The 26,169-nt window shown below is 40.3% G+C and overlaps 1 protein-coding gene across 1 annotated transcript; it reads left to right on the plus strand.

The window, feature by feature from the left end:
• Positions 1-24,870, plus strand: LOC108606772 (AF4/FMR2 family member 4). Its single transcript, XM_017997186.1, is given in 10 exon segments — positions 1-21; positions 2,440-2,941; positions 13,342-13,519; positions 14,730-14,824; positions 17,589-17,816; positions 17,891-18,142; positions 18,218-18,336; positions 19,634-19,906; positions 19,964-20,446; positions 21,452-24,870. Coding segments are annotated over 9 exon segments (4,422 nt in total). The 5' UTR covers positions 1-21; positions 2,440-2,830; the 3' UTR covers positions 24,135-24,870.
• The last annotated feature ends 1,299 nt before the right edge of the window (positions 24,871-26,169 follow it).

Below are 26,169 nucleotides of genomic sequence, written 5' to 3' on the forward strand. Positions count from 1 at the left end.
TAATAATAATGGAAAAACAAGGTGAAATAAATGTTAATGTTGCCAGCAAACGAGCGTAACGCAGACACATTAAATTCGTTGTGCAATTGCTTGTAAAGTATGTAAATTATTTTGATTAAAACACTGAAAACATTAAAGCGCCGCCAAAACGTGCAACTGTATGTGTGTGTGTTTGTGTGAAGTGCATTTTCTGAAAGGCTTAAATAGACGCTTCTAACTAAGCTGCAACTATGTAGCTTGTATGTGTGGGTGTGTGTGTGTGTGTGGCGGACAAGTTCAAGTCCAGTTTGTGGCTCTTGCAATGCACATTCACTCCACATGTATCTCTTCTTTTTTTGTTGTTGTTTGTTTCTTATTTACTTTTCACATGTAGATGTGCTGATAAAGTGCCCAGAATTCGTAACCGCTCGTAACCCCCCACTACCCCCACTAAGGCAGCCCTTGTGCTAGACGTGTGTTTGCTTATTTTTATATATGTATGTATATATATTTGTTGCCGACAACGCCCGTAGCGCGCTTTTTGATTCATGAAACAAGATATGTGTAATGACAACAAGAAAAGCAATAACAACAACAACGACTAGTCACCGCCATTGAACAAATATTTATTACTAATTTTTGTATTCGTTTCCATTTGCTGCTTGCCGGCGATAAAACACGCTGACGCCAGCTTAAGAATATGTTGCGTTGCCAATGCTTGCTCAGATTACATGCATGGCTATAGATATATATGTATATACATATATATATGTAGTGCATTTATATCTATGCATGTGTGTGTGTGTGTGTCCCTAGATATGCGCCTTGGTTGTCACCGTAGTCCGCGCCAGTCAGCAAAACTAGTAAAGTGTTTTAAAGCGGTTATTCTCGTTAGTTGTTGTTGTTCTTGCTGCTGTTGCCGTTGTTGACTGTATGGAAAACTCGTTTTATCGCTGACTATGATAAAAGTGGCACACATATTAAACGAAAGAAAGAAAAGCTAAAAAATGAAAACTCAGCTGAAAAGCCAAGTAACAAGAGGCCTGCTTCAAGTTGCATTCAAAATTCCCTTAACCTAAACTCTGCCGCTGCTGCTCAAAGCCGCCTTCGCCTTCTTCCCTAAGAGAGAACACAACGCTAGATGAAGAAAAAAAAAACCCAGCCACACTCACTGCCTGCATGCGCTTAATGAAATCGAAGCCAACACCAATACATGGAGCTGAAAATTGTCGGGAAATTCTATAAAAACTGGCAATAACTTAGGCTATGCAGATATAGATGCGTTATAAATTGTCTGCTTGTTAAGATGATAGTTTTTGCCACTTAGTTGAATGGCATTTGCCATTGCTTTGTTGCATGCGCTTTGGCTGCGGCATCTCGGGTAGCGCATACGAGTTTCGTTGTCGTTTTCGTTCTTCTCGCTGTCGGCGTCGGCGTCGCAGTCGCCGCTTAGAACTTCATTTTTCTTCTTGTGTGTGTGTTGTGTGCTTGGTGCTTGGGCTTGGGCTCTGGCAGGCGGAGGAAAACGCTGCGCAGGTTTTTCAAATTCATTTTCATTCGCATTTGAACCGCAGTCGCGGCAACAACGGCTAGTTGCGAAACGAAACGAAACGGTAAATGAAACAACGCCCCGTGGCCCGTTACAACGTGTGTCGGTAAACAGAGCAAAAAAAAAAAAAGAAACGGAATATACTAAAAACTCAATTAAATTCATAACCTACGTGCGTCAACTGCAGCGGCAACAACAATTAAATTAATAATTTTTATATAAGAATTGTGCACCCTTGTTGACCCGGCAGTTAAACAAATATAATATAACGGCATTGATAAGCGCACAATAAATTTGATTTTTTGCAAGCTACCAAATGTAATATTTTTTCTTTTTTTTTTTACGCTGAGCGCGTGGTGAGCGGTAAAGCGCAATCAAAACAAAATTCATAAATAGTGGCTTTGACTGAAATTGACTGCAGAGGCTATTATAAATTAATCTTAGATACTAGCGCATACAGTTGTGTGTTTTGTTGTTTTTTTTTTTTTTTGTTGGCCTGCCTGCTGTTTTTGTTGTTTTTTATTTTTGGGTGTGTGTGAAAAGTGAAAGTGAAAATTTAGCGCAGGGATCGCACACACACACACACACACACACACACATATACAGAATACGCACGTACAGGATGGCAGCCGTTAAGCGGCTAGCATAGAGCGAAAGCGAGAGAGAAAGAATGAGAGAGCGAGAGCGCGAGCTATTGTAGTGTCCAGACAGGAGAGCATGCGTTGCGTTGCGCTACAATTTGGAATTTGGCACAGCGTGTAAAGCAAACGCACATTAACACCCCCGCAGCAGGCGCTCTCTCGCTTACGCTCTCGCTCTCTTTGTGTGTGTGTGTGTGTTCTCGTGAGTTTGTAAGTCGTGCGTGCGTAAAACTAAATGTGTGTTCCTTTTTGCCTTTATTTACAGCACAGTGTGTGAGTGTAATGTGCTAGCTAAAACTCTCGAGTTGAATTCGCGTTGAAACGAGACGCCGTCGTCGCAGAGCAGAGCAGAGCAGCCAGCAGCGGCGTTGTGACGTCAAAAGCAGCGAAGCAGTCACACGCACACACATACACAGACAGACACCCCCAATCATACACACACAGCCACACATACACACACGCACACTGACGAAAATAATAACAAATATAACGGCACACAAGCAACGGCAAGGAAAGGAAAGGAATTTATTCCAAAATACACGACAACGAACACAACGACAATTACCCAACCAACAAGCTTCTGCTGCAGCCAGCAAGCCAGAGGCCCGCAAAGAGAGTGTGTGCCGTGCCTAAGAGAGTGTGAGCGAAAAGGAGCATAAAAATGGAACAGCCGAGCATACTCGTTAAAATTCTGCATTCAATACCGCATGTGAATTATACATTTCGTCGGGTTAATGACACCTTCAATCCGGATAATGCTGTTTACCTAGAGGTGAGTACTACTACTACTAATACTACTATGCTAAGTTCCAGCACATGCAATCCCATTAGGATGCACACATACACACACAGACACAGTCAAGTTGAAAGTGTTAAGCGTTCTTCTTTTTTATTTACTCTTATTTTAAGTGTTATATTGGAATGTTAAGCAGCACTTCTTTTTTTTTTTGGCGTAGTTGTTAGCCGAAGTGGCTCAAGTGCTGCTCCCGGGAAATGCAGCTAAACGAGCAAGAAGAAGCAGCAGCAGCATAACAAAAAAAAAGTTGAAGTGCCGCTCTTGCATTTGCATTTGAAGTTTTGTTTATTTATTTTTTACTTTCCTACACAAATTTGATTTATTTCTAATAGTTTCTCTAAGTGCTTTGTGTGCCTTTGTTGTTGTGCGCGCGCTCTCACGCACTTCACGCTCTCGCTCTTGCTTGCTTGCGTGCTCTCTCTTTGACTCAGTCTCTGGCTGTTGCTGTTGCTGCTTTGGCTTAGCTGCAATTGCATTTAATGCTGACGATGATGACGTTGGGATGTTGGTTGGATGATAAATTTCGAAAACCTCTTCGTTGGCTTGTGTTTACGCCTTTTGTTGTCTGCGGCTGGCTCTGTCGAGCCCTTTTTTTCACGTTTCATTTCCACAACGTTCCAAGGCGGCGCTTGGTTTGCCATGTGCGCGCTGCATGTGCCCAGATTCTTAACTACACTGCTGCTACTACACCTCAGCTGCTGCCGCAGTCGCCGTCGCAGTCAGCGTTAATGTTGCCGTTAGCGTCTTTGCTTTTGTAGGCAACGACACTTCCGCCTTTTGCTTCATTCTTATGCTTTTTATTTTTTTGTTTGCTTTGCGTTTTGAACGCAACTGAGCGGCGTGGCCGTGGGCCGGGGGTTGGGGGGAGCAAGATCAATGCACAGGCCAAACCCAAATCTTATCGCTTTGGCTATCACTTGGTAGTACCTAGGCATACCCAACTAAGCAGCAATATCCGGCAATATGTGCCCACTTATATGCAGCCTTTGTCTGTGTCCTATGCCCTCGAGGTTATCTCGCGCTCTCGCTCGCTCTCATGCTCGCTCTCATGCTGTTTGATAATAATGAGAGTAGGCAGGCGTAGGTACATGTGCTCAAAAGTTTGACAGCAACGTCAGCGCCATTTTGTACAAGGCCGCACCGACGTCAACATCAATTATCCAGCCAAAGCACTCCCAGCAGTGCCACACACACACACCCTGCCACCCAATGGGGCATGCTGCACACGTAGCGCAAGGACGACGCCCCAACGGCAACAGCATTGACGCATAATGTGTGTGTGTGTGTGTGTGTGTGTGTGTGTGTGCGTCAGTTGGATATCAATGCAATTGACTAAAAAGTTCTTCAACAGCTGCTGAATTTGATTAAAATTAGCCAAAAGAAGAAAAAAAGAGTAAAAAAAATATATATAGGAGCAAGAGCAGGAGCAGAAGCAGCCGCTGCATGGCTTTGGCTTTGTATTGAGGTCAGGCGGAGCCGCCGCAGCCGCAGCAGCGAACTCGTTGCCGCCTCGGTTCGGTTTTAATTTGAACTCTTTTTGTGTGTGAGTGTGTGTGTGTGTCTTGACTACGGATGTAGGTCAGCTGGCGCAATGCACTGGGCGTCGTATAGCAACAACTACTACTACTACCAATATATATGACGCGCGTCAGCAAAAGAGTCCAAGTGCTGGGTAAAAGAAGAGGATAAAGAAGAAGCAGGAGCAGCGGGCAGAATACAGGTGGCTGCACTGCAACTGAACCGAGCTAGTTGAGCCGGCGAAGCGCATACATCACATTACGGATTACAACATACGTACACAACAGATAGATAGAGGAAGAGAGAGAGACAGAGAGAGAAGAAGAGTGAGAGAAAAAACTGCCAATGGGCGAACATTTAAGCCAATTTCGTTTTTGCGCTCGACTGGCAAATGAGCCCACTAAGTTAATCCGCTTATTGACTCACCAACGCTCTCTGGCCATTCAAAAAAGCACAAAAGCTAAAGCTTAAGCAAGTAGTAATCACCAAAAGAAGCAAAAGCAGAGTGAGCGAGGGTAAGAGTGTAAGGAATTGTAGGTCAAAGATCTTTGCTTCAGGATATATAGTTAATAAAAATAGCATATATAATCATAGTTGGCATTCATTTTTCCAAGAAATGTTCTTTGTTTTTATATATTATTTATATTAAATCAAATGCAGCCCAACTTAACTGTATACAGTTTTGTCCGAAGAAAGAAATTTGAGCATTTTTCGTTTATACTTAGTTCATGTCCAGAACGAAGAACGGAATGAAGTCAGAACGGAGAATGGAATGAAGTCAAAACGAAGAATGGAAGTCCCAAGTCTTTGTTTTTAATTTAGTTGCATTATTGCTTATATTTAATGACTACAACTGTAGAATTATGACAATATAGCGCGAGTCTATAATGATAAAAATAGCATAATATATATTATGAAGCATATACATTTAGAATTTCCCAAGAAAGCAGCAAATTCACCTATAGAATCAATATACAAAACAACAAATCTTAAATATTCGCCAGCTCAATAGAGATTGGAATGGAAGAAATTTGGAATATTCGTGCTTTAACTTATTGAAAGTCGCAAAAGATTTATTTAATTGTCATTTTCCTTTATGTGTGTGTAAGGGCGTCTCATCATCCTCTTCCGACTTTAAATCCCATCCATATGTCGCACACAGACTTTGGATGCAAATTGAAGAAATTGCATTTAATCAACGCTTGTCGTTTGTCTTGCCCACTCGTACACTTGTGGGGGGTGTGCTCGCCCCGTGGGCCAAGCTGCAAGCTGCTGTTCATAATGATGAATTTAACCTTCAAAATAGCTCTAGCGACACTAGACAACAAAAACAATAAAAATTACACCTCCACCCCGTCGCTTCCTCTTGCATGGCGCGCTCAAGGTGATGACGCACTATGCAAAGCGTGCGGGTGCAGCAGCGAGCCGAGAACAATCCATTCCACTCTTCTCGTCCAAGGGGAACTAGAATTTTATTTATTCTATTCGCTATCGTTGGATTTTCGGGCATTTTGAAAGCATTTGAAATAGTTTGAACGAGTTGTTGCGCCCGCATGTGCCAAATTGAAATGATTGATTCATTTGAGAGTGGGCCATACGCATTGCACTTTATAATAGATGAGCCTCTGCACTTATAGTTGTTGTCTATTGTTATAAATAGCAATATATACGGGATGCAAAATTAAGGAAAATTCAATATTGGGGCAGCATTGCTTTAAATCCAATTAAGAGAGAGCTCGAAATTAAAAGCAAAGTGTATAGAATAGTTGAGTAAGCAAAGCTAAAGATTTGCAATAAATTTAATATTAAACATATTAAACATATTATAAAGTTAAAAAATGATTATGAGAACACGAGCTTAAATGCAAAGTGTATAAGCTAGTTGAGTAATTAAAAAGGCAGCAAAAATCTACAAATTTTAAATAAATATTTGGTTTAAAAAAGCGCAAAGTCAAAAGCAAAGTGTATGCATATAATAAAATATGCTTTTAAATAAAATCATTTATCTGAAATAAAATTTAGTTAGCGTAAATATTAATTTAATTCAAAATTACATATTTTAACTTTTGAAAACTAAATAAACTGATTCTGACTCATTCGCTGCAGCTGAAAAACTATTGCCAGGGGCATGCAAACAGTTTGTGCAACCCTCGGCATTTCCCCAGACGCGGCCAGCTGTTGAGAAAGAGAGAGAGGGAGAGCTAGCTCAGATATATATATATATATATCTCAGTCTGTCTGTCTGTCTGTTCCTGTATATCCGTAGCAAATTATCAGGCTCTCTGTGCTGTTTCTGTCTGTTCGTTCGTTTGTCTTTTTGTCTGTCTGTCGGTCGGTCTGTCTGGCTGTCAATTGTTGAGTGGCTGACTTTCATTTTGGGTTTCTGTTGCAAGCCGCAAGTTGCTTGCAACGCGTACTGTTCTGTTGTTGCACCCTCATGTAGCAGACGCTGCTCGCACTCACTCAAGCTAGTGGCAGATAGTTTTCCGGCTGCGGCTGCTGCCACATTGTGAAATGTAGCAACAGCGGATTGTGTGGCAGCTGCCCTCGCATTTGCCAGATACAAAATACAGCTTGCAGATACATTTGTATCTGTAGCTGTCGCATTTAGGGCTCGCATCACATCATAAAAAAGAAAAAAAGTTTTGCTTTTCCAATCACTTTGCATGTGTCTTACAGCTGCTGCAACGAAGCAGCAGCAGCAGATATATACATATGTTTGCAGATATAGCGTATCAGTCATAGCTCGATCTGCTGCTTGCTGTTGTTGTTGTTGTTTATCTCCTTTGGCCTGCACTGGAGTTTGCTTCGACTTTGGAAGCGACGAATCAGCCGCATGTTTATTTTATTTCGCTCGATCCGTCTGCTCTGCTCTGCTCTAATTTCGTTTTGATTTCCACGCTCATAAAAAGCAAATAAACAAAGTCAAAGTTTTATATAAGGGCGCCTGGCATATTTGAAATTCTATGCACAAGGCAGTCAAAATAAAACCAAAAAAATAAAAACTTGTTAACTCGACCACACACACATGAGAGCAGCAGCGCCCCGAGAGTTACTAAAAATCTCCAATTGGAAATTAACTGCAGTGCTCAAACTCAGACTCAAACTCAGGTTTCTCTGCTGCTCTCCTGCTGCGTCCGTTGCCCACACATAAGTGTGAGTCAGCCAACAAAACAAGAGCTTAAGAGGTGTAGAGAGAAACTGAGTTCAAGTTCAGAATTGCTTTGGTTTCGATTTCGTTGCCTCGCCAAGATCTTCTTGTGGGCGTCCCCAATGGAGAATTAACAACTTTTTGGGCTGCCTGGTTTACTATTTCTGGTGGCCGCGTCTGGTATTTGGTCTTGCTCTTTTATGTGGTGTGAAAGCTAAGCGTGGGCGTTGTATACATCAGAGATTTCTGTTTTTCTGTTGCCCCCAAAGCAGAAACACACACATTTGTGTGCTTGGCTCTTTTTCTTTGCTTGATATTTGTTTATGCGTTTAGCGTTTTAATGATCTCCGCCTTTGGCTACAACAAAAACAAACACAATCCACATAATTGACTTTCGTCCGATCATCTGATGTTTGCTCGGTTAATTGGCACATTGGATGGAACTACGAACAGGCCACATCATATGTATGTCAGTTGGCTAAAGATCGAGAGATAATTACAGCAAATTCAGCTGTTGATTTGATTTCAATTCAGTTGATTACATTTGCAATGTTGTAAGTGTCAGGAAATGATGACGAATTGCCGTTAGGCATAAGCCATGGGCGTGGCTCTCTATTCTATACTCGAAACATTTGTTTACAAATTTTCTGTTACCAAAAATAGTTTCGAAGCATTGCAATTATTTATTGTTTCATTTTTTATATAAATATAAATAAAGCAAATACAACTAAATGTGCTCAGCTATTAAATAATATTTGTTATTTAAAAAAAATATATTATTTTTAAAGGCTTAATTTCATTTAAGCAGCTGCTTAGTAAATTAATTGCAAAAATTCATGCAAACATTTATATAAATTTGATAAACAGCTGCAGCTTAAATTGCATATATATATATATTTTTCTAATTGAAAAAATGTATGAAATAAATAAGTTAAAAAATGATTTAAATTAATTTAAAATTATTGCAAAAAATAATTTATAAAAAGAAGTCACAAGACTTTAAAACCAAATAGTTTATTAACGTACAGCCAAAATCTCTTCTAGCTAATACTTAAATTTTAAAGCCTAGACAAACATAAACTTAAACATATTTAAAGTTTATGCTTTATATAGTTGGCAACATGCTTAACTTTATTATAAACAAAAATAAATTGCATGCTGTTTGTTATGCATATGCAAATGCATTAACAATATATATATATATATATATATACATATATATATGTGTATGGCGAGATCTCTGGCACTTCTCCTAGCAATTGCGCAATTGTTATTCAGCGTTGTTTATTCTTTTGTTATTGTTTTTGCTTATGGCTGTTGCTACTGCGTCACGTAACGTGATTTGCATATGAAATGTTTGGAACGCGCGGCGCAGCAACAGCCCCCAAAACTTAAATATAATCCAGTTCCCTATGGGCACACACACACACTCTATCGCCTTCTCGCTCTAACACTGCCACATTCTGTTGCTGCTTCCTTTACTTCCTCTGGGCTAACAATAATTTGCCTATGATTTGTTGTTGTTGCTGTTGCTTTTGTTATTTATTCATTGAGCTGTCTGCCAAGCCAAGTCGATGGTCAAGCCTTAACTTTTGCTTCGACGTTAGTTTTTCCAATATGCTTTGCTGCTTCCTGTGGCCAGACAATGAGGCTTCCGTTGCAGCCAGCCCAGCCAAACTGCATGCCACATGGCTGGCAACATGGCTGACTGCAATTTTTATTTTATCACACTTCACACTGTGTGCTGATTCAGTTTGCTATAATCAACGCCTGCAAATATCATCGCTATGCATAGCAATTGCTGATTGCAGTTGCAACTTGCCCCGGAAGCGGCGTGTCTGTCCCAGCCCCACCCCGCGCCCTCCCTCACTCTGTATTAATGCTTATGGCATGAGTTGTCTAAGGCCAGCTTTGATATTCATAAACATATTTCATATATAGACAGTTCTCTAGCTGTGTGTGCGCATACTTATGCTCATAACTGTTGTTGCTGCTTCTTGCTGTATTTTGGTTAAGGGCATTTGCTTGGGAAACTGGTTTTTCCATTTGGCCTACGTTACGTTCTAATTTTTTCTGTTTTTTGGCTATGCTTGGTTAGCAGTCAGGCCAAACAGTTGACATACTCGAGAGAGAGAGACAGACGCTGCTGCTGCGCCCACAACATCCATAGACACAGCTTGGGGTTCTCCTTCTCCATGTTGCATTTCAATTATGAAAGTTTCTGCGTCTCTTCGGGCAAGTTCAGCTCAGTCAGTTGGGAAACTTTCCCAACGCAGGAGAATAGCAAATGGATATTGAAACAAATTGCAGTTGACAGTGAATAAATAGAAAGCAAAGCACAAGCAGTGCAAGCAGTAGATAAACTGCTTTGATTGCATTTTTAACTTGCTGCAAAATGATGTTGCAATTTATTTTGTTATGCATATTTAAACGCACGCTCAATAATAATTTTAAGCATAGATTAATTGCTTAACAATTTAAACCTAAAATATATTTTAGCTTAGCCTACAACTCAAGGCTTTAAAGCTTTAAAGTTGTTGAAACATTAAGTACGCGACAAGGTCTACAAGTTTGTAAATTTGTTTATATGAAATAGTTAATTATAATTTTTTATTAATTTGAGCATAAACTCAAAGTATAAAAGCAAATGGTTAACTAAATTTAATACGTTGTTGCATTTTGAGTTTTGACATTTAGTTTGCGCATATAAAATAGTTAATTGTTAAACAACAATTATTAAAAAATGGTAAAAAATTTAATTATTAATTTAAAACATTTTCGTTTGAATTTTGAGTCATTTTTATAATAATTGTTTAAGCAATGCTTACTAATAATTAATACATAATAATAATAGCAGTGCTTGTTGCTTATTTGCATATATTAGTTATACAATGTAAGCTTACATTTTTTATTATTATTTTTATTATTTTATTATTACATTTCATTTTTAACTGCATTTTTTTTATGAGCTGACTATAGTATTTTGATAGCTAATTGTTATTTGTTTATGGCTCGAACGTTGTTAATTGGCAGTTGATGCTTAAAGCAAATAAAATGTTTGCAGCAAATCAAATTGCTGATTGAGCTGCTCGGCTCCGAAGCCAACAAATAATAGTTAGTTAGCGTGCAACTAAATATGCTCAATTGAATGATGTTGCTGCTGCTGTGTGGCAAGGGTAAACAATATTGCTACTGCTGCTGCTGCTGCTGCTGCTGCTTGAGCGTGTAGAAGGAAATAGAGCGAGAGCAAAAACAGAGGCATGCTCTATGTTAGTTTAGCTACTAAAATTACTGCTGCTGTTGCTGCTGCTGCTGCTGCTGATGTTGATGGCAATTTGCTTTGATTTAATTCAATTTAACGGCGTCGCTGCCTTGGCAACGGCTGTCATTTGCCATTTTTAGCGCCGCAACAAAAGCAAAGGCAAAAGGCAAAAAAAAGGGCACTACGTGCTCCACTCGTGCTGGGGACTGGGTGGAAATTATATTTTGTTGTAAATGCAAATGTAATATGTTCCAAAAGGTGTGCCTAGCGCTGCAGCCCTGGCAGCTCAAGTGTCATTCAACTGCTGCGAGGACACGCAAGCGTCGCGCAAGTGGCAAGAACAATAAGCAGGCGTCGTTCGCATAGTTTTAATGATTATTTGCATGTTGCACGTACTCGGGCTAGCTATATATACATATAAATAATAAATAGCAAACAAGAAGAAGAAAAAAAGGCCAACTGCTGTTTAGCTGTTCAGCTGACTTAAAGGACACTCGCCAGCGTCCAGACACACACACACACACATGCACACTTGATTGACTGCTCAAATAACAACTAACTTGGCTTGTTTGTCTTGCTGTTGTTATTGTTGCTTCTAAGTTGGGGATCGATCGCTGCTGAGTCATTGCCAGACGTTTCTCCCTTTTTTTATATTTCTCGCTGCTTTTGGTATCCAATAACTGCAACGTTTTGTAACTCGAGCGGCACACACACACACACACACACACTCATACACTCATGTATGTGTGCGTGTCTGTGTTTAGGTAATTTATCTGATTTTACCGTCTGTCACTTATACAATAAATATTTGCTAAACTGCTCGAATTTTCGCAGCCGAAGGTTGAAATTACATATTACATTTTAAAATATTTATAAAACATGTTGTTGCTCTTTTTGTTTAGCTAGCTTTTGTAATAATTTATGTACATTACACAAAGTTTGAACAATTTTAATTTAAGTCTTAGGCGCACTTTCTTGTTCAAACTTTATTTCATTTAATTTTTAGGCGCTCATTGCTTAGAAATTTTAATTTTCTTAACTATTTGTAAAGAAATTTTTTGCTTTTGAACTGCAACTTTATTTAATTTAAACTTTAGGCACTCTTTGCTGTAATTTGTACTTAAACTATATTAAAGCAAATTAATTCATGTCAGTTCAATTTAAAGCTTTCATTGCCTGCATTCTTTTTATTTAATTATTTGCAAACAAATATGAATTAAATTTAATTAGAAAAACATTTTTACAGCCTCTGTAAACTTTTTGCAGTTAAATTGTGCAGCTAATTTTTTCGTAGCCCTTGCCTATTAATTTGATCAAATAAGTCGCTTCTTATTATTTCTATTTTTTTTTGATAATAATTCTAATGGCTGTCAATGTGAAATTTACTCAGCTACACTTTGCAGTTTGTTGTTGCCTTTTCTCTCTTTTGGCTGGGCGCACGTTACCCAGGACAACTGTATGCAGAACTTTGCGCCGTAGTGTTGCCAATCCAATTAAATTTTGCCAGCCAGCCAGCCCAACCAGCCAGTGCGTGGGGTGGGTGGTGGGTGGGTGGAAAAAATTAAGAATTTTAACTTTGGCCAACGTAGTTTTTTACGCATTGCCTTTTCGTCTACGGTTTCTCGTTATTGTCCTTGCCAACAACAACGCGCAGGACAACGAGGATGTGCAGGAGGAGAGGTAAAAGTTAAAGAAGAACTCAAACAGCTGAAAAACGAGCTGCAAGTTATTCAATTAAAAGTTTGACGAGTTTAAACTGCTGCTCTCTCGCCTACTTTGCCAGCCTGAAATGAAATTAAAGTCGTCTCTCTGCATATGAATCGAGAATTCACATTGAGTGCTGCTTGTGCGTTTTAACTATTATACGAGTTGAAAGTTACCTTAAGCGATTTTACTATGACAATAACTATTTTAATGTTTTTATCAATGAAAGCGCGCGCGATTGATAAATTGAAGCTGTAACAAGATTTTAAGATTTCTTTAGCTATTTACACATTTGTTATCTAAAAGTAATGCTGCTCTTAAATATTATAAGTAGCAAACTTTAATTTTTAGCCAACATTGCGCTTAAGAGTTGAATTATTTTAGCATTGCTACTACACAAATAAAATATAAAATAATTCTAAAGTGAAATTCACTCAGCTTTACTTTGTTGCATTCTATATTTGTCAGCTCAAAAGTAACGCCCTCATCAGTCAAATTCAATTATAATGCTCTCTATATTATTTAGATTTTATCGATAGTATCTATAACAAACACTTTCTTTGTATGTATATTAAAGTGGCAAATGTAATTGCCCTAAAAGTCTAATTTACAGCATCGATAGTATCGATAACAGCGAGCTTAAGACTCGAATTACTTTAGCTTTGGCACTACCACTAATTTCCAAAGATTTTTCTATATATTTTGAAACTGCAACTAACTTATTTTTCTGTCTTTTTACAGAGCCTGGGCATACTCGCCTCCATACCCGCTGGCCTGCTTATATTATCGCTGCTGGGATTGCTTCTATATCTGCTGACAAGATGCTGCGATCGCAAGCAGCGCAAGCCGAGCGCTCAGCGTTGTCAAAGCTGCTCGCTGGTCATCATAACGCTGATGACCTGCGCGGCCATTGGACTAGGTAAGTGCATTGAACTCTCTCTGCGCTATTCCGCATTGAACCCACTACACCAGCCTGAAATGAGAGACCACGCCCCAACAAAAAAAAAAAAAGCACACACAGGCCAAAGCCAAAGCACGTCGCCGTCGCGTGTTTAACTTGGCAATTAGCCAAAAGTGGACTTACTAGCTTGGCGGGCACAACATCATGATGTTGACTTTGTGTCCGTCCGTCCGTCCGTTCGTTTGTTGCACTGCTTCATTACGTGTGCCGGTTGCGCTTTGGCACGTATTTGGATTGGATTTATGGGTGTTCATGCTGATGATCATCGCGAGCTTTGATAGTATCAAGTATATATGTAGCGAAAGGCCCATTTATGTGCTTCAAATAAGTAATTATTTGCTATAAATCTTATCGATAGTATCGATAACATACATTTTTACGCTAATACATGCTACATATGTATGTATGTCAGGGCAAAAATAATGCACTCGTTGGTCAAATTCAATCATAAGCCTCAATATGTGATTTCAATTTGATCGATAGTAGTCGTAGTATCGATAACAAACACTTATTCTACGCCATTGTATATATGTCAGTTCAAAAGTAACGCTCTCATAAGTCAAATTCAATCATAATGTTCGCTTATATTTATATCGATAGTATCGATAACAAACACTTGCTATGTATGTCTAAATAAAGTTTAATTGAATTATAATCTACAGCATGTACTCGCAATATTATCGATAGTATTGATAACAAACGCAGCTAGCAAATCCTGTGTTGCATTCTATATTTGTCCAATGGCAATGTTATGCTCTAAAAACTCTAATTGCTTTATAATTCTGAACACTTAATATAAATATTATCAATAACATTAGATAGCATAAACTTTTATTCTACGCGCAAAGCGGGCCAAAGGTAACGGCCTCAAAAGTCAAATTGAGTCATAATCCGCTCCTCCTCCCCCCCCCATCCAAACACACATCCTAGCCGTAACAAAAACAAAAAAATAATAATTTAATTAGCGCGCTTAATTGACTTAAAAAATAATTAAAAAAGAACTAAATGTGCCGCCAATCAAATTACAAAAGCATGCCACAAATTGTTGCGAGACGCACAATGTAGATCGCGCCACATGCAGTTTACAACAATTTTGCATTAATTTATGTTTTTTTCTCAACGTCTCATTGTTTGTTTTTCTCATTTTTCATTTTTTGTTTGTTTGCAGGCTTATATGGCAACGATGACTTCCACAATGGACTGCTGCAAGCCTTCGGCTCCGGCAAGCACGTGGAGACTCTTGTGCTCAATCTGAAACGACAGGTGAGTGGCCCTGCATCTAACCAATTACTCAGCATTATGCTTATTCTTATGCTATACTGTATATATATCGCAAACTTAAGCCGCAATTATGTATAAATATGCTTTGGCCATATACTTGGCATACAAAGCGCCACAAACTTTGTGCTGCTCATGAATTTTATGATAACTGGGAGTAGTTTTAATGACGAGTTCATTTAAATAGATAAAAACAATAACTATAGCAAGTATTACTCTTAAATAAATCAAAGACTAATACTAATTAATACTATTTATTTATATTGAATTGTTTAATTCGCTCAATATAAAACTGACCGACAGGTTCAGTGTTATTTTATTCTTTTTCTATCTCTTAAAAATCTTTAAAATATTTTTTAAAAATAAAATAGTTGCAAATTAAAAATGCTAAGCAATCAATATGAAATCCTATAGTAAATTACCAAAATATTTTTGCATATTCTTGCAAGCGAATAGTAATTTTAATTTTCTACAAATTTGCTACATTTTTTTAATAATATCTCAATATTAAAATCAATTTTTTTTGTATTAAATTTTATGTTATACGAACTGCTGTGTTAAATTTTATTTTCTAAAACAATACTTCAAATTGAGTTGTACTTCAAATTGTTTAGTTTCTAAAAAATTAATTTAATATGATTTATGCTTTTTATTTTGTTACTCAATATAAAATTGCGTAGTATTTTCTTTCGTTTATTGAAAGCGTTCAGTGTAGTTAATGCCAAAGTAAGTTTTGCTTTGGCTTTGAATCAAATTAAATTTAATGCCAGGCAAGTAAACAAAAGGGAAAAGTTGCAGCTAAAGTATTTATGCTAGCAGAAAATGTTTATAATGCAACTCAAAGCTGAGAGCTGAGCATTCAGGCTTAAAGTTAGCAATATATATATAAATTTTATAAATCAATAATAATCCAGCTTTAGATAAGAGCGAGAGCGAGACTTAAATAGTTGGCAAGGCAACAAAGCTGAGCTGAAATATATTTATATATAAAGCTAAACACACACACACACATGCGAGAGTTTATGCGTGTGTGTGTAAACATAAAAGCAGCCGATAAGGCAAAAGGTTAAGAGAGAAAAGCAGAGACTACAAAAGTTAGTCAAAGCTAAAAGGCGAAGGGGAGGGCAGAGGGCAGAGCGAGTTGGGTGAAACAGATGGCTTAGGCTCTTAAGCAAAACGCTATTAATTATCCTGACACGCATGTGTGTGTGTGTGTGCGTGTGTGTGTGTGTGTAGTCGGCTTTTAGGCGCATGCATGACCCCCACTTGCAACTTATTTTGTGTCTGCTGCGCTGCTATCAGCCGCACTTTTAGTTGCATGTGTGTATGTGTGTGCTTATATCCTTGCATAAGGATAAGTGCGGAAGCAAAAGCATTACGCTGCAGCCAGAAAGCAAATGAAGAGTAGAGTTTGAGTTCAAAAAAAAGCAGCAGCAACAGCAAACGTACGAACTATATTTATGCATATGTGTGTGTATGTGTGTGCAACGTTTTTATCCTTTGTTCCTGTTTTGCCAGCAATGCATGTCCGCCCGTTCGTCTGTCTGTCCCGTCTGTCTGTGGCAGGCAACTCGGCACTCAGTCTATCAGTCTCTGCCCCGTTGTCTTTGCCTTATAGGGGATTTCCCCCTTTTACCCATTTTGGTCATTAACTTTTGAACTGAACTCACCCACACACACACACACACACACACACACATACACCTGCTGTGACTCAGCACTGGTTACAGTTATAGTAATGGACACTGCCAAAGCGCCAAACTCCAACTTAACCCCTTTGGCTAACATTTCAATGAACATTTTAACAAACCCAAGCGGGGCTGCTTGTTTGGCTTTCATTTGAACTGCTTTAAGCCTTGACGAATTAGTTGGAATTTATAGCTGTTGTTGTTGTTGTAGAGAATTTCTTTCTGCCAATGCACACACATGCGAAAAGCTTTATGCATTTTGAATCGGATTTTGTTTGTTTGAATATCCACAAAACTAGCGTCGATTACATTTGGCCGAACATTTGTTTTAAATTTGCTTTCAGCAATAAGTTAATTAGTATGCAATTTAAGCGAAAATGCCTAAATGATTTATTTTGTTAAAGCTTTATGCAATTTATTATTAACTTTAAGTCGCTGCTGCTTTAATTTAAGTTTTGTTTTAATTTAAAATTTTATATGCTTTAAATTGCATGCAGGGATTGTAAATTTAGACGAAATGTGAATTTATATGAAACTTTAAATTCATTTCAATACAAGTCAAAGCTTGACCAATTTTATAAATTTAATTTGACCTAAATCAGCAACTAAATAAGACTGTAATGCTTGAGCTACAAATTAAAACGTGGGCGCAGCTCAAAATAGTGTAAAATATAACTATGAAAAATACAAAATTATAAAAAATTGTTTTTTAAATTCATATTGCTATTGAGCAGGTTTTTATATACAGAAAAATTACTTTGCTATATAAAATAAATAAGAACTTTAGAGTACAGTAATGCTCTTAAATAATGTTAAGACAAGTTTGTCCCTTTTTGAAAACTCAATACAATTTAAAGTCGAAGCTAGTTCATTTATATATAATTTGAATTAAGTGCTGTAGCTATAAATGAGAAAATGAAAATAATGAAAATTTCTATGGCCTGTTTATAAAATAACAACATCAACACTTGGCGGCATAGTAATAGTAATTTTATTGTTTATATAAGTTGCAAATATGTAGTTTATCTAATTATACTAAAATTTGAATCTTTTCTTGGCAGACGGAGAACATCAAGCATGATCTGGAAACGAAGATGGCCTCGCACAATGTGGTCAACCAGGTGGAGAAGGCGCAGTACAATCAGACGGCGGTGATGCTGCTCATCGAGACGTCGCGTCTGGTGCGGGAGAATACGTCGCGAGCGGTCACCTCGCTGGACAACATGGTGCTCTACTTTATGAAGACCAAGGGCAGCGAGAACGAGACTTCGCTCATGGGCATTCTGCATGTGAGTGGAAGAGCGGCAAAGGCGTTGCTGCAGACGTTTCAACTAAAAATAACTCGCTCTCTCACTCATTCCAGCTGGGCGAGCTCTGCGAGTCGATACGCTGGCCGGCGACTTTGGCATTCCTCACACTGCTGCTCTTCCTGTGCCTGGTGCTGGTCATTGGCGTCGCTCGTCGCTCCCGCTGCACGCTGATCTTCTTCTCGGTCTCTGGACTGTTCTGCATCATCATCTGCTGGCTGCTCGCCGGCGTCTACTTGGCCACCAGCGTTGCTGCCGGCGACTTTTGCATGCGCCCACACGAGTACATGTGCCGCCAAGTGGGCATGGTAAGCCCGTCGCAGTCGTAATCTTCAGCCAAGCTTTAAATGATTAATTTCTCTTTTATTTTGTGGCAACTACAGCGCAGTCCCTATGTCTATTTCCTCAACTGTGGCACGCTGCGGAATCGCTTCATATTGCGTCTGAACGAATCGCGCGACTTGGTGGAGCGCGCCAGGGAGAGCGTCGATGTCATGCAGCGGTAAGTGGCAGACAGTGGGCGACAGCAGTTTAGCAACGCCCAATGCAAGCAACAGTTGCAGCTTCACATAAGCCAAACAGCAAAAAGTCTATTAAATTGTATAACAGAATAGATTATTGTTTAAAATGTTAGCTGCATTTATTAGAATATTTTGAATTATTTAAGCATAGCAAAATTAAAATATTTATATAGCAATATACAGATATAGTATATATAGTACAAAACATAGCAAGTTAGGCATAGTGATAAAAATAATAAGACTTATTGTTTATTTATATCTGTTGCGTTCTTCGCATTTCCAGCAACTTAACCACTTTTTATACACTTTGACATTTTTGTAAAAAAAGGGTGTCATGAAGTTGTGCAAATGTATGTAACTAGCCCAAAATGAGCGTGCAGACCCCTAACAAAGTATATATTTTGATCAGCACGACAACTAGTCGAAAAATTATTAAGCCATTGCCTCTGCCCTCCGTCCGTCGTATTAATCTACTGTCTCACAACTATAAGAGCTAGAGCAACCTAATTTGGTATATAGCTGCTCCTATATCCAAACCCGAACGCTTTTATTTTATTTAGATTTATTTCCTCCCTCGCAAAACGAAAAAAAAAACTATTTTAAGCAATTAAAAAATATTTAAAACTCTGAAATAAATCAAAAAAATGCCTAGTCATATTTTCGAGCGATGCCGAAAATTTCAGAATACACATACATAACTTAGGAATTATTCACGGTTTAATTTCCCCTAGTTTTTTATTAGAGATGACAGAGAAACTTAAAAACAGGGATGCAATAGGATCGATAACTTTGCAGCGCATAGAATATGCCAAAAATGAATTTAAGCTTTAATTTGTATAAAATGAATTGTGTGCACTTATTTAGCTTAAATTAATTTCCAATTTGCTTCAAGTATTGCAGTTTGCAATTAGAATTATTAAATAGCCAAATATTTCAAGACAATTCATCAAGCAGCAGCTATTTGAATGGCTTGAATTAGTTTAGCTGACAATTATTTATTTATTTACTATATTGATATAACTAATTAGGGCTATCAATGTGACAGTTAACTTCTTATAATTAAATCATGCACTAAATTTGTTTATGAATTTTTCATTTGTCAATTAAGCTTGCCAGCCAAATAAATTAGTTTGAATATTAAATATTCAATCAATAAAAAATCAACTCTTAGCCAGACTTGAACGCTTAATGCTGTGGGCGTGGCTAATTAACTGTCGCACTCGCTAACTGAGCGAAATAAATTCAACTAATTTCTGTGCTTTTTCTTTCTGGGAGCAGCATGAGCGAGGAGACGTATCCACGCATCGACATATCACGCACACTCAAGGCCATGGACAACGATCTGCAGACAACGATGCAGAATCTGACAACTCTGTCGGCCACGCTCGATGGACGCGCCATTGATCGACACTACTCGGAGGCGCTGCAGGGACTTTGCGGCGGCGGCTTGCTGGGCCTGAGTCTGATGATGGTCGCCGGGCTGCTTACATCCTTTTTGTTGACCATTCTGGTCTATGCTGATTCGCATGCGTGGATTTATTTGAGCAAGCGGTAATTGGGTAGCTAGCAAATATATTTTATATTATATTAATGCTTGGGCATTTGCAGGCCGCCAATGGATGGCGACAAATCGGAGACGGCGCCGCTTTTCTCAGCCTCGAATGCGCCCAGCGCCAGCATTTCGCCTACAGCGCCCATGAGCACGGGCACCATCAATCGCACGCTCTTGCATCATCAGCAAGGCGGCGGCGGCGTGGGCGCTGCAGTTGGCGCTGGCGGACACACGGGCACGCTGCCCAGTGGCAGCAGCTTGGCCGGCACCAATGGCGTTGGTCCCTATCGGAATGGCACGGCGGGACTGCGACAAGGGTTGGCATCACCATCATCATCCACATCAACATACAACCAACTACAACAACAACAACAACAACAACACCACCACCACCACCACCACAACTACAATACACAGCATAGAACTAACTCGACGGCAGTGGCGTCGGCGGCGGCGTCTTCGATGGGCTCGCGTTCCACTGCGGGTGGACGACGCTCGCCGTCGCCACCGCCCGGCTATGATTTGGTGCATGGCACAAGGCATGATGATTCTTTTCTTTTTACCTCATTTGTTCAACTTTGATTTCCCCATCCCCATCCCAGCCCAGTCCACTTCCCTCTACTTAGTTTGTAGTCACTTCTTCCTGTTTCATTTGTCCTGTGTAATTTATTTTTTATAAACTTTTGGCTTTTGTTTTGTTGTTGTTGCTGTGTGCCCTCTGCCCACGACCACGCCCACCTACACTGCATGAGACACACACACACACACACACGCATTCACTGTTAGCCATAGTAACTGTTCAAATTCCTAACTAAATTAATTACTCACCAGGACAACAAGACTTATAACTATAACTATAACTATAACTACAACTTTAACTGTACCCACTACGCCCTTAAAGCAGCCATAACATTAGTGGTAGTCAAGCTTCGATCTCTTGCTATATCCCCAACTTCAAGTCTTTCAATCAGCGCCACTTTATTTACTTAAATTAAGCTCAACTTCTATCAAACTCTGCAGCGGCTTCAAAATTGCCATAATTAATTCTTAGCTTAGTTAGTCTTATTATTTAATTGCGCGTAAATTTTCGTTGCTCACATTAAAATATTGACTGAGCGTCTTTGCTTATTAAACGCTTTAAAAAATTCTGAACTCATGTTTTTAATTATTAGCAATAGAATCTTAAATTTGTTTGAGAGTACAATATAAAATAATAATTGGGAAAAAAGTTACACAAAAAAATAAAATTCAGTTCAATTTCAATATTTAAGCAAATAAAATTGGCGCACATTTATTTGAATTCAAATTTTTGCACTATTGCAATTGAAAAATGAAATTAATGAAGCTAAACATTTTGAATTGAACATTTTGAGGCCATCCGAGCATTAAAAACAAAAAGTAAATTTTCTAGCTGAATACCCCTAATGCTGCTGGTTGGCTTAAGCTTCAGCTTCAGCTTGAGCTGTGCTCTCTGCTCTTAACTGAATAATTGCTGCTAATTGGTCTGGAACAATTATTAATAACAATTACTTGCTTGATTGCAGATCCGGCCATCATACGCTCGGACGATTGCCGTCGCATCATCAGCAATCCTCGGCCTATTTGCCGGGGCCCAACAATGGCAAATACGCGACGCTTAGCAAGCAATGTAAGACGCTCGAATCGAACGACTTTTACTGAGATTCGCTTGCCTGCAGCACGTATGCAGGCAATAGCAACAACACGCAGCACAGCAGCAACATCAATCAGCAGCAGCAGCAACAACAACTGCAGCTGCAGCAGCAGCAGCAGCAGCAACAACAGCAGCTGCAGCATCAGCAACATCACAGCAGCAGCAGCAGCACCTTGAAGAACATATTTGCATCCGCCACATTGCCACGCTCCACGGGCAGCTCCATACGCTCCGTGCTGTCCGCTCAGACGGCCAATGCTCTATGCAAATCGCAGGGCAACGGCCTGGACGGCGACGGCCTGAGCGATGATCGCGATCCGCGTGACGTCAGCAACAACAGCTTCAATCGCTTCGACCCCAAGTACATCAGCATCGGACCCAAAGCGGTGCGTGGCAACAACAATCTCAACATCGTGGCCGCCGCCACAGCCAACAAATGCGCCACGCTGCGCCACGTCGGACGCTACGGCGGCTCGCTCAAAGGCGCCTCGCCCTCGCCCAATCTGCGCAGCGCCAAGGCGCCCTCGATAGCCACCGTCTCCAAGGATTATTGCCAGCAGCCGGACTGCATACCCCAAGTCTACGCCAGCGGCTCCACGGACATGCTGGTGACCAATGCGGCGAGCTCAGTGGCGCAGCCGCCGCCACCGCCGCCGCCCTCACAGCAGCAGCAACAGTTGCCCATGCAAATGCAGCACCAGCAGCAGCAGCAGCCAGCAATACAACATCAACAGCAGCAGCAGCAGCAGCTGCCACAACCTGCGCCGCCGCCGCCGCCACCCAAACCAAAGATAGTCAATACATTTACCGAAATTCCAGGCACCACTGGCGTCGGCAGCAGCTATGCCAAGGAGCAGCAGCAGCTGCTGGCACTGCAGCAACAACAGCAGCAGCAGCTGCTGGCGCTGCAACAGCTGCAGCAGCAACAACAACAACAGCAGCAGCAGCAGCAACATCATCATCCACCGACAACGCACATATTGCCCCCATCGGCTGTTTATAGCATTGACAGTAGCGCTGTTTATCCGCCGCCAACAGCAGCAGCAGCGCAGTCAACGCCAGCAGCAGCAGCACCACCACAAGCAGCGCCGCGTCTGCCGCGCATTGTGAGTCAGCCGCTGCCCGAAATACCCGTGCAATCGCCCACAAGCAACACGGCGCAGTCCAAGATTAGCTCGCAGCCGCTTTGCGCTGCCAACTTGGGTCAGTATCGCTCGCTGCAGCGTCCGCATGCAACAGCAAAGCTGCAGATCTCCGCTCAGCAGCAACAGCAGCAGCAGCCGCCATCGTTGCCGCCCAAGAATCGTCACAAGAACTCGCGCGACGTCAGCAATGCAAATCACATGCAGACGCTGCCACCCAAGTCGGCAAGTCTGCGGCAGCAGCAAGCGGCAAGCTTTGGCTACGAGAGCGAGCGCGTGCGTGAGCGAGAGCGCGAGCGTGAGCGCGAACGCGAGCGAGAACGTGAGCGACCCCGACGCGCCGAGACGCTCGACAATGCGCGCAGCCATGCTGAGCAGCAAGCGTATGGAGCGCAGCCCATGCTCAGCAGCATGAAGAAGCAGCACAGCTACGACAGCAACTATCATCAGCAGCAGCAGCAGCAGCAGCAGGCAGCGTACTACCAGCAACAGCAGCAGCAGCGACAACATCAGCATAACAACAACTATCATGGCAGCAAGCATCAGCAGCAGCAGCAACAACAGCAACAGTTGCTCATTGAGCAGCAGCAGCAAGCGCTGTTCTATCGCTCGCTCAAACGTGGCGCTAGCGCTGGCAGCGCTGCTGCTGCAGCGGGCGTCTCGGTCGCTCACATCAACAACGATTTGTATTCGGTAACGGAATTGTAGGAGTGCGCCTGCTGCGGCGGCGGCGTTGATATTGTGCGGCGCGGCACAAGCTGCGCCTCGGCCACAGCATCAACGGCGCTGCATGCAGCGACGGCGGCAGCCTCAACCAACAACACACAACAAGCGCTGCCTACACTGCCACCCAAAAAGCATCGCTCGCAGCAGCAGCAACAACAGCAGCAGCAGCAACAACAACAACAACAACATCATCATCAACAGCAGCAGCAGCAGCCTTGCAATGCAAACATTTGCGATGAGCATGAATACGATGAGTACTGCCCGCAGCAATTCGAAGCACAGCAGCAGCAGCAGCAACATCGTCATAGCAAACAGCAACGTGCTGCTACCTTCGATGTTGCCGATGCACGCGACTATGAGCTAAAGCGTCTGGGCAATCGTCGCTCGCAGCAAGCAGCAGCCAAACGCAATGGAGCCGCCGCTGCAGCAGCAGCAGCAGCAACTGTTGTTGTCAGCGAGCAGCAGCAGCAGCAGCCACATCATCGCACACACGATCGCGAGCGTTCGCGCAGCGATCATCGCATTGCCAGCTATGCCTGCGAGGATGTTCAAGCGCTATGCAGTGCCGGCTCCATGAGCGTGCTGGCAGCCAATGGTCAAACGCATCGCAGTCACCATCAGCAGCAGCAGCAGCAGCAGCAACAACAGCAGCAGCAACAGCGGCGTGAAAAGACTTTCAAAGTATGATTTTTAGAGACGTCATAAAAATTGCCCAGCCCGCGACAAGTTGGCAACGAGCAGCAGCAACAGCAGCAGCAGAACAACAGCAGCGATGGCAGCAAGCAGAGCGTTGTGCGTAGAAGACGCACGCGTTAGACCAACAGCAGCAAGCAGCAGCGCTCGTCGTCCAGCTAACAATGCGGATTTTTCTAAATAATAAGAAATTACAAAATACGTACTTGTTCCCCTCCAAAAAACCGCAAAATTCAAGCGCCCCGTACTCTATGTTGCATGTCCAGGGACCGCCGCATCGCTTCATTTTTTGTAATTTTATAAAAAAGCACAAATAATTAAGTTTCGATGCTGTAATTTATTATAATATTTAATGTTTTTAAACAAAAATCAAATTGGCAGCTCAAATTTAAGTTTCGAACTCGCTAATTAATTTTCCATTGTAAAAATTCGAATTCGAAACGCGGTCCCTTAAGCAATTAGCAATTGGTAAGCCAACTGCCCAACCTTGAACCCTTGACCTTTAGTAGCCAAAAAGCCATGTTAGTGTACTTTGAAATATTTATATTGCCGCCAATTTGGTGAATCATTTGTTTAATTAAGTGCAAATGTAAATGCAATACACCAATGTTGTAATTTTGCAGCCCAGAACAGACAAAAAGCCGTGCCTCATGCAAATGCACACAAACACACACAGAAACACACACACACATGCAAACACACACATTGATTCGCCCTGTGTCGCCTTGTTTTGTATATTTGTTGCAGTTGCCAGAACCAGAACCATTATATATATAGTCAGCCATTGAAGTTGCAGCAATTTGTTGCAGCTGCTCGTCTTACCAATCAAACAAACAAACTTTGCTCCGTGTTGTTGTCTATTGTTACATTGTAATTAACAAAAAAAAACGTATATAACATTATATATACAATATCAATATATATATATTTTAAGCTGTAATAACGTTTTTTTTTTATTATTTTTAATTGTAACCAACTATTAAGCATAAATTTATGTTTTGCATTTAAGTCTTGTTAAGTTAACATTTAAGCTTGAATTATTTATTTATGCACAAATGCCAACAGCGCCTGCCCTACGCCCCTCCCCCCACCAAACAAGCAACTCCCCCCTTCCTCGACTGCGCATTGTACTAATTGTAAGAACTTCGATTAAACGTAAATTTAGAAAACGAAATTTTCATTTATCATTTTACCAGTTGCACCAGCGCATAATTGAATTTGTTTATTATTTGAAAATCCGTTGCGAGACAGCAAACAACAACAACAACAACAAAAGCGTTGAAAGTTCGTAATTTTTGTGACGTCAGAAATCTAAAGAAAGCTAAGAGAGAACATAAAGAAACAAAATACAAAATACAAATAAAGCACAAACAGCTGCAAACAAACAAAGAAACAAACAAACAAACAAATATTGTAGTGAGCATTTTACACAAAATACGCCTAATTGCATTTTAAAAATCAAATCAAACATATATATATATATATATATATATATACACACACGATATAATGTTAATGAGAAAAAAATAAGCATAAAGCCATAAACTCTGCATACAATTGTTTAAACTATTTTAACCTAACAAACAATATACCTACAAATACTATAAACAAAATCAAACAAATATATAGATATATATATATATATACAAGACATATAGTACATAAAAGCAAAGCATATATAGGCATAAACATATATTGAACACCAATTTAATAATTAATAACAAATGTTCAGGTCAATAACTGCATTTAAATGAAATCAATTTGTTAGACGTTAATGATATTGCGCTCTTTTTATACATAAACAAACATAACAAACAATACAACAACAAGAACAAGAACAACATTGACATTTGCATGGACAAATGATGAATTATGTATATAAACAAATAATAGTTAATAAATTGCGTAAAGCAGTAAAGTGAGCACAGCCATATAATAGCATAAACAAATTATATATTTAATGAAGAGTAGCATTTAAATAAATTCAAATTAAACACAAATACTTACATACGTACTAAACAAACGACAA

This window comes from Drosophila busckii, chromosome X, assembly GCF_011750605.1.
Source record: "Drosophila busckii strain San Diego stock center, stock number 13000-0081.31 chromosome X, ASM1175060v1, whole genome shotgun sequence".
Lineage (NCBI taxonomy): Eukaryota > Metazoa > Arthropoda > Insecta > Diptera > Drosophilidae > Drosophila > Drosophila busckii.